At 44.2% G+C, this 9,341-nt stretch overlaps 1 protein-coding gene across 3 annotated transcripts in view; it reads right to left on the bottom strand.

Moving 5' to 3' along the window:
• Positions 1-714: 714 nt before the first annotated feature.
• OVCH1 (ovochymase 1) overlaps positions 715-9,341 on the bottom strand; it is a 39,646-nt gene continuing 31,019 nt past the window's right edge. The window contains exons 28-35 of one of the 3 annotated variants that reach the window (XM_080578753.1): positions 8,217-8,441; positions 7,264-7,428; positions 6,505-6,537; positions 5,715-5,922; positions 4,779-4,939; positions 3,390-3,488; positions 2,167-2,300; positions 715-1,997 (exon numbers count right to left, since the gene is read on the bottom strand). In XM_080578753.1, the coding sequence (XP_080434879.1) occupies positions 1,833-1,997; positions 2,167-2,300; positions 3,390-3,488; positions 4,779-4,939; positions 5,715-5,922; positions 6,505-6,537; positions 7,264-7,428; positions 8,217-8,441 (1,190 nt within the window). In that variant the 3' untranslated portion in view covers positions 715-1,832. The remainder of the gene's footprint in view (positions 1,998-2,166; positions 2,301-3,389; positions 3,489-4,778; positions 4,940-5,714; positions 5,923-6,504; positions 6,538-7,263; positions 7,429-8,216; positions 8,442-9,341) is intronic. The other 2 variants (XM_080578754.1, XM_080578755.1) reach the window with 2 other exon arrangements.

Genomic DNA, 9,341 nt, shown 5'->3' with positions numbered 1-9,341 from the left:
TAAAGAAAAAAATAAGATCAAATGAATATTAATTGCTTCTTTTTTCAGCTTTACCTAAGTTTTCCTAAAACTTTCCTCCCAGTGAAATTTAAGCTACATAATTCCCCCAGGGCAGACCAGGGGTTGGTTCCTGGGGTGCACTCATGGAGGCAGCAAAGGTTGGTCTCATGCTGCAGCTCTGCCCAGCTCCCAGGGGCTGAGCAGCACCATACCTGGGACGAGGCAGCACATGCTCATTTTGGATGTCAGTTACTGGCAGGTCAGGAGTCCTGGGAACAGGTTTCCTTCTCTCTACTTGCCTGCCACCAAGAACAGTGGGTGACTGACGCATCCTACCCTTGCAGCTGTAAAGATTTCAGTGAGTAGGTTATTTACCCACTGCTGCACACATTTTCACAATACAAAATCTCTGCAGTCTGCAATGCAGCACTGAATTACAAGCCCTAAGTTGCACAGCTGAAAATGCAGTGGGGAAATCACATCTTTGAGCCAAAACCCACACCATGGTTGCTGTCATGGTGGCAGAGCAATTTATTTATTTTTTATTTTTTAAGTTAGTTATAACACAAGTCAGTCATCAGCAATGACAGCCTGACAAATACTGCAATTTACAGCTCCACTAGTTCAGGGGAACTATTATTTCTATAAAGATTGACTGATGCTTTCTGACTTCTGCTAGCATATTTGAGGTTTTCTTCCAAAAGTAGCATGGGACAGGGACTAAAGAGAGAAAGGCTTCTTTAAAGCAGCAGAGACTAGTATTTAGTAAGTCAAAAGGTCACGTGCAACTTTTAATTTATTAAACTATTGTACTTGAATAGCATGTGGTATAAGAGTAGGCTGTAGTTCTTTAGCCATTTTGGCAGTAAATGGTGGCCACGGTTCCAGCCATGAGGTTGCTTCATCACAAACACTCCTGCATTCATATTTTCATATTTAAGGAGACTAACATATAGCAGAGACTGGAACAGAGCATCCTATCCTCTGTTTAAAGGACAGATTTGTATGTCATGCACAATAGTGCTGAAACCAGAAGAGATTGATGTAGGCAATAGAAGTTTCCTGGCTTGTAATTCAGTGATATATGCTTGTAGGCTTTATTCACAAATACACTTCACTTCCAAGTCTAGTTTTTAAGCTACCAGCTGAAGAATTAGATAAGTCAGCCACCCCTTTTCCCTCCTCAAGAATTTAGTGTTTATCCAAAAGTATAGTTAAAGCCTTCCATTAAAAAAAAAAAAAGAAAAAACACCCCAACTCCTCGCAAATTGAGTTGTGTTAGCATGACCTTTCTAATATTAGACAAAGCTAAGAGCTTGTCATAGATGAAGCTCTCCAAAACTTGAAAGTATATTTACAATAGATGAGCCATCATACCAAATTCCAGATTGCTGAAAAGGAAGCAAAGTACCACTGTTGCTAAAGCAGTTCATCTTAGCTATCCATGCTATGGCAATGGCATTTTAAAAACGACTTACCTCTGGTAAATCAGGTTATCTGAGATGATCTGAGATGAGCAGGGGTTACCAATTTTGTTTTGACAGATGAGTACCAGTTGTGTAGAGGACTTGACATTAAGCATGCACCTAACCACTGAAGAAGCATACATTTCCTACGCACCTCTCTGTAACTGAATTTATCATCTCAGAGCTATGGCATCACAAGTTGTGCTCCAGTAAAAAGATTTCTAAAACTGAGTGCTCAAGGTGGAGCTTTCAAACTAGAAGTTTACAAGAAGGTGACCTGAATCACAAATATTTACCCAATGTACTCCACAGTCTCTTTATTGAGGAATAACAAATGAACACCTAAAAGCCTCCTGTTCAAGTTAATCAAATTTTTTGGTTTGTGACTGATGAAATCCAGTTTCTGTAGGCAGAAACCTTAGTGTAGACTGCTGGTGACTCTGGATGGCAGTTGTCACTGGCCCAGCTTGCAATACCGACCAGCTTATAATACCCATGGGTCCCACAGATAAGTGGCCATCCAGAGTCCCCCTGAGAGAAGGAAGAGAGGAAGGAGAGAAAGAAAGCATAGAGTTACCACCCATCAGCAGCATCAAAAGCATTCAAATCCAGTAAGTTTAGGGAGGGCATGGCTTTGCGCCCTGGCCTGAACAGATACATTTGAGTACAGCACAGCACTCCCACCCCTTCAGTTACATACCATGCAAAAAGCTGCCTCAGCAGATCTCGCACAGATGTTGGTCTTTTCAATATTTTGTCCCCAGAAGCTCACACAGGCCTCATAGGAGAGGAGAGAAACCTCCACTTGTTGCAGCCTGGAACCCTGTTCCTCCTCTGGAAAATGCAACAGTGTCAGGTTGACTACCTAGGTAGGAGTCATGCTGCACCAACTGCCCCAACACCACTCCTGGTATTCATTCAGAGCTCTTTTGGGGACAGATCCCAACTTGAATATAATGTCACCCAATGTCACATATGCTAATAAGTTTCTCTAATAAGTTTCAGAAGAACATGTCTCTCTGTCTCCACAGTCATCCCAAGCCAGCTTGGCTTTTACCATCAGTGCAGCTTGGAGCTTAGCCCCCTGAAGCTGGTTGACATGCGGCTGGCATGGGGATCAAGCTCATCAGCCAGGAGCTGTAATAGGATGGCAGTCACTGTTAGGAAGCATGCATAGTACATAAAACCCTACAGACCCTATACCTCTCCCTTGTCCTCCACAGAGGCCACCAGCAGACCAGAAAGGTTGGCCCAAGCCCCTAAGAGCAAAGCCAGCACACCATGAGGGACAAAATACTCTTGCAGGGCATGGATGAGCACATCTTCTGGCAGCACCTACAAGTCCACCATCACCCCGCCAGCTTTCCCAGATTAACCTCCAGCCAGCTGGTTGCTTGCTTCCTTGCCGCTATCTGTGCTAGACTGTGGCTCAGGGCCAGTGGGACAGGATGCAGACAGGCTGTTTTGGCTGTGTTCACTCACATGTGCCCTGCATCTCCTGGTGGATAGGTCAGTTGCTATTTGGAACTGGGGGGGTGGCACAGCCCTGTTCAGTTTGAAGATGGAGGAAGCAGTTCCTCCTCCCCTGTCACCAAGCTATCCCCAAGGAGAAAGGAGATGCTGTCACTGGGAGATATCACAGGCCAGAAGCCCCAGGCATCAAGACACCGTGAGAGCGATCTCATCTCCCATGAGTTCATTCCCCTTTGCTGAGCCTCCACCTTGGCTTTGCCTTTCCAGAAGTGGCTGCTTTCTGACAGAGAAGGCAGTCCAGCTCCTATCCGGAAATCATTTCACACACTGCAGGCAACATTTGAGGAAGGGATGGGGTGCAGATCATACCTAGCACTGCCCCAAGTCTGAGCTGTCACTGCCCTTGGCAGGCCGTAGGTGCTCCCTCGCGCCAGACCAAGGCACACTTACCACCAGCTCCTGCCTCTCCCCATCCTGCTGTTAAGCATCTTGCGTCAGGGCTTACTTCTTCCCCGCTGCCTGCTAAGCAAGCCACCGCTGCAGAATCGTCTGGGTTGGAAGGCAAGGTCTCCATCAGTGCCAGGAACAGCTCCCTTGCTCTTACCCCTGTCAGTCCCCTGCTTTTCTTGCCTCTTAACTCACTGCTTCACTCCCCCCCTCCTCCCAGATATACCACAACGAGACTGCAAAACAGATGAGGCAGGGCTTTAATAATGTATACGTTCCCTCACTGTACATGCTGAATGCCTGAGAGCACTGTTTTAATGAGTCAGATCTGGCTTTCTCCTAGCACCACTGTCTGAGGTCACAGCACAGTCAAACTGAACATCTTCTGAAGGCAGTTTCTGGAAGGTGAGAGAGGAGACCCTCCAAAACAGCACAGAACCAGGGACCTGGGGAAGATGCTTTCCTCAAGCCAGTTTGCCCCAGGCTCTCTCCCCCTGAGGGCCAAAGCCCCATGATCAGTGCACATAGTTAGGCAGTGCTTGGGGACTGTGGCATTTTCTGTGTGGGTACAGTCACCATGACATACAGAGATCCACACACTTATTTAGCCTCCTTATTCAATGCCCTGGTTTTGTGCACCAGTTCTGTCTAGATCACATTGCCCCCTACTTAAACACTCTCCTCTTTTTTTTCCCCAGGTCCTGCCCCAAGCTACACATAATATTAGCCAGAAAAATAACTTCTCTGCTCTATCCAAGTATCGCACTTGGTCATATAAAATCTAAATTATATAGTGCAACAAAATATTCCTCTAACAAGAATCTTCTAGGCATTTTAGGCAAAGGGCATAGGCAAAACATAAGCTTATTCTCCAAATTTCAGCCCCTATCTCAGGTACATTACTTTGCTACCAGCAGAAAGGTGAGTGTCATTAGTGCTGTGCATATAAACAGCGGGGAGGACGGGGAGGGCGTGTGGAACAGCTCCCCTGGGACATGCATGCTTCTTTTTGACTCATTAATTTTAATGGTCACAGTACAGCTGCGACAGGTTGGGAGACAGGTAGAACAGGAGAATAGCAAAGATCACCTAATCACATCTAGCTTACACTTACACCTTAAAGTCACAGGCAACTTTGCTTGGATGAGCCTGCTTCAAAGCCTGTTGAAGACAGCAGAAGCATTCTTAATTCTCATGCTGTATTTCAGCCGGATAGGAAGCAAGTCTCCCCAAAGGCTTGCTGCTCGTTTTGCTCTTCACATCCCTTACTGTAGAAGACAAATGCCCTCCCATCCCCCTCCTCACACTCACACAAAACACTGTGCCCCATGTCAGAGTCTTGCTATAACTATTAACCCCATCACAGCTGAATGTACTGGGCCCAAGCAGTACCTGGCTTGATGGGTTTCTGCAGCTCCAGGAGTGCCAGGTCATTTGTGGAAGGAAAACCACTGAAGTTATAGTGAGCGTGCACAGCTTTCACAAGCACAGGGCTGTTACCCTTCACATTTGGCAATGAGTATATTTTTCCCAGGACTTTGTCCATCTGAGCGCTGAACAATGAAGAAGAAAATCAAATGCATTTTCAGTCTAAGAAACTCCATAGTTCAACAGGAGTCCAAAGTTCACATGTAACGTTTGCTGCCAGCAACACTCATGCTCCAAGACTTAAAACTTTACATCACAGGGATTCTTTTGGAAGTCCCAGCTGAGGTACCACTACTTTCTCTGCTGTACTGACAGAACTTTGACTTCCATCTACAAAGCCTTGCCCCAGTTACGATTAACGCAGAGTCCAGAGGTGAGTCAGTCGCTCGCCTTCTCAGGAATCAGATCCCAACGGGGACAGAACTTATATCAAAGCTACAGATCTGGGCTGTATAAATGCTTTGATGAAACATTCAAGACCAACACTACCATCACAGGTTTCTACATATACTACATATAACAAAGATGAATGTTCATCAGTATCACGTGGCACCTCAGCCTAACTGGGGCTAGTAAATACAGAGTGGGGGCCATAGACGTAATGCAGGTGTCGGCAGTTTTGAGGGCAGATGTTGAGGTCTCCCAGGACTGCACACACACATATATATAACTAAGTACACACCAAAGCCCAATACTCTATCTCTACTGCCACCACTGTCTGTGCTAGCAACATGAAAAACAGGGAGATATAAGCTACTGGAGAGCAGCTCAGGTTGTATGTAGACATGTGGGAAACAATAAGACTATGTATTTGCCATGAGTGACAAGGTAGCTTAGAAATTGTCCAGCTCTTCACGCTAACGAGCCTTCAGCATTCTTGGGTGAGAGGACGTTGCCCACCTGAAGTTGCAGTGTGCAGCTGTCAGGACCCATTTTTCATCAATTAGAATGCCTCCACAGAAGTGGCGACCTTCATACTGCAGACTGGCCAGCCAGGGCCAGGACAGCAGGGCTGCCCCCCTGCTTTCACACATCTTAGGCTTCTCACGGGACTCCCCCAGTTCTTCTGTACTTGTTGCAGGCCCCAGCACAGGGAATGGATCCACCACTTGAAAAAACCATTTATCTGGAATTATTTCCTTGCTGGTGAATTGACGAGCTCCAACACCAAGCAAACACCAGACTTGTTCTGGACAGCCATGTCCAGAGCTTCCACGACAGCCCTTCAGTAGGACTGAAGTGCCTATATTGGAGAGTTGCCTATATTGGAGAGTTAGGAACACTTTGCTTTTCAAAAGAGAAGATATCCATATATGCTATACCAAAAAATAAAGACCCTAACTAATACCAGTTGAGCAAGGACTTGATACCTTAATACCTTGGATGTGTACAGACTGGCCAACATGTTGTGGGTAAGTAGTTCTTCACAGGTTTTTCGGGAAGTCACATTTTGCAGGTGAGAAGTATTTCCTGACTTTTTTTTTAGTCAAAACTGGTATTTATGAAGTGTTTCCTGTACAGTAAATCTCCATTTTCCAAAATTAGTTCACTAAAGTGTTCCCAACTGACTCCAGTAACAGCAAATTAAACAGTGCATAAATAAGTTGAATCCTACCACCACCAGCTTTCACTGATCACAAGAGGTGTTAGCATGAGAAAGGAAAGAAAACCAGAAGTGAGCAGTATTTACTTTCTTCAGAAGTCGGTAATAGAGAGGATGAGTCTGGGGGGAAAAAAATATAGCAGAACACAACCATTAAATACTTGCCATTAGCAGAGCTGATTTGGAGAAGCCTATACAGAGCTTTAAGGACTGAGGTACAACATCCCCTATTCCTCTTCTTTCACAGTGGGGCTCTGGATCATGCCATGGAAGCCAAACTTTTTATATATATATATATATAAAACAGGCTCTCTTTATCCCTTTTCTTTGCCCCAGGAAAATGCATAGCCCTCTAGTAAGAGCAGTGAAGCTCTCAAGCAAACATTAGCACAGATGGATTAAACTGTTTGGCTTTCTGTTTCCTGTTTACAGTGTCAGGTTCCAGATAGTGGTTATTAATTAATCAGAGATCAGATACATGGTGAGACTAGTAGTTCTTCCCAATATACATCTATTTTAAATTAGTTTTTGGTTGCCCATTTTTAAGGAAACACCCATTCCTCAGGAACATTTCTATATTTGGCTCAGTAACGGTGAGAACTGTGGAGATACAAGGACTACCACCTAACACAAAGTGCTTGGCGTGGGCACTGAATTAACTTACTGCAGTTTTGGATACATGAGAACAGAGAAGAATATCCTGACACCATCTTAGGGCAATAGTTTTAGGCAAAGTACCTTTAGCAAAAAATCATTACAAATTTGCCTGTCTGTAACTCTCAGTACTACTTTAGCAACAGGACTTCTTTGTGAAGCAGACATAGAAAGACCCAGAACATTACTTACATTGGCTACCGTCTTCCAGCTCGCTTTGTGTTGGCTGCAGATACAGCTCTTCAAGAAGCATTTTGAAGCCTCTGTATCCCACAGATTCATCAGTTCTGAAGTGAAGGGTCAGGAAGCTGCTACTAGAAAACACACTAAAAGATTTTCTCTGGCCACATAAGCTAGCTGGAGGAAAGAAAAAAAAGTACTGCAGTTGAGTGTCAAATTGTACTGCACAACAACTACAGCCCCTATACTTATTATTTCCAGGGACATATCTTTAATCCAAACCATTTGGTACTGGAAGAGGTTAGTGATGCCAAGATGGCTCTGAGGTCTTGGGGTCTTTCAAGAATTATGCCTCCAGTGGTCTATGAAACATCACTCCCTGCTCAAGCTGAAGAACTGAAGCCTAGTGCAACAGCCAAATTACTCCCATGCTCTACATGAATGTGTATCTCATACTTTAGTGAGATTACTTCAGCAACCTGTTCCCTAAATATCTATGTAGGTGGGAAGAGAAAGGGAGGAGACAGTGGGAGAACCAGAAAGGCATGAAGCTGTTTCAGTGAGCACTTCTATATCCAAAAATTCTGATGCCCATATGGCACAAGGCAGCTTTGGTACTCACAGCAGTACCTGCTCAAGCTTTGTTTCAGAGAGTAAGATACAAAGAATTAAAGAAAAAAGGCATTATACACGGAACTGATGTAGTACCATCCCACATATCCACGACACTGGAAGCCAACAGGTACTGAGTCCAGGCCACTTATACCTAAGAGGCCCTGGGTGACAGGCCTGCTCTTGGGAAGCCTGATACCAACTTGACTCTGCTACATAGGCTTCTACTTCAGATACCTAATCAGACAGCACTGGCCCCTCCCTCTCTCACCTTACAAACAGATGGAACATAGTCACATTAAATAAAAGGGATCAGAAAATTAAGGCAACAAATAAGGATGAGTTCAACCTACCCAGGAGTCTTGAAGAGAGATGAGGTCCATCATAAATACTCAAACAATCCCAAATGCAGTCCCTTGTATCCTCAGTTACAAAGTCTTTAATTACAGCCTTCAGTTTATTTCCTGAAGTGGAATAAATTGTCCAAGTGCAGTTCAGCATGTCAGGGTAAACGCCAGGGTAATTGGGAGATGTTATTTCAGTGGCTCCAACAGGAATTAGATCAAAGACTGGGCACTCTCCAAAAGAAAAGAAAATAAAGAAAAGAACCATATCACTTGCCTAAACCTGTTTCTGCATAATATTTTTTGAAGCAGGCCTGTTGATATTGGAGAAAGCCAAGATTGTAATGCCAGGATGCAAGTTCTGTTGGTTGAAATTAAAGTTTGCATAGCTCCCAAGCACAAGTTCCACATGCAGTTTAAGCAGAACTGTTCAACCAGAAAAAGGGCTACAGACTTGAGGAAACAGACTTGAATTCTGAAGTGATCTAGAGGCCAGACATCAAGACCCTACATACAAGATCACTTGGAGGAAGCTTTCCAAATGGGCCAAATTCAAACTTAAACACTTATTAGCCACTCTTTAAGTTGCTTACCTAGATGTTTCTATTTTCTTGCATTTATAGTTGCCATAAAGCTGATCAAAATGAAGTATTCTATGCTGTGGTTGTGTTAACATTTTAATTGCATGTTTTTGTAGACAAGTCTGCATTGTTTTCAGGCGTTTCATAAATAAAACACTTCGTATCCAATGTCTACCTACTGGCTAACATTGCACCCCATTTTATTGTGGTGAAAGGGCAGCAGGGTTGACTACAGGCTTACTGGGCTGAGAGAGAAAAAGACTGAACCTGGTGGAAACATGAAAAATGTAGAAGCTTGATGAGGCTTTTAAGCTTTCACCTTGAGGGTCTCTTTAGCTCAAGATCTGGGAATATGCTTCAGGCAGGCTGGCCAACTGAGCAGAAGTTAAGTGCTCAGGCAGAGCAGGGAGACAGGTTCAAGCATCCTAAATCCAATATATTTGAGTTCACTGGAATTAGTGGAGGGTTTTTATTTTGTTTTAAACACTCTCCAGGTATCTATTCATTTCATCAAGCATGCATAGCAGCTCTGGTAGCAGGAACTGAACATAGA

This window comes from Anser brachyrhynchus (assembly GCF_964034855.1).
Source record: "Anser brachyrhynchus genome assembly, chromosome: 1".
NCBI lineage: Eukaryota > Metazoa > Chordata > Aves > Anseriformes > Anatidae > Anser > Anser brachyrhynchus.
Note: the sequence above shows the minus strand (reverse complement) of the source record. Positions and strands in the feature narration are given on the sequence as shown.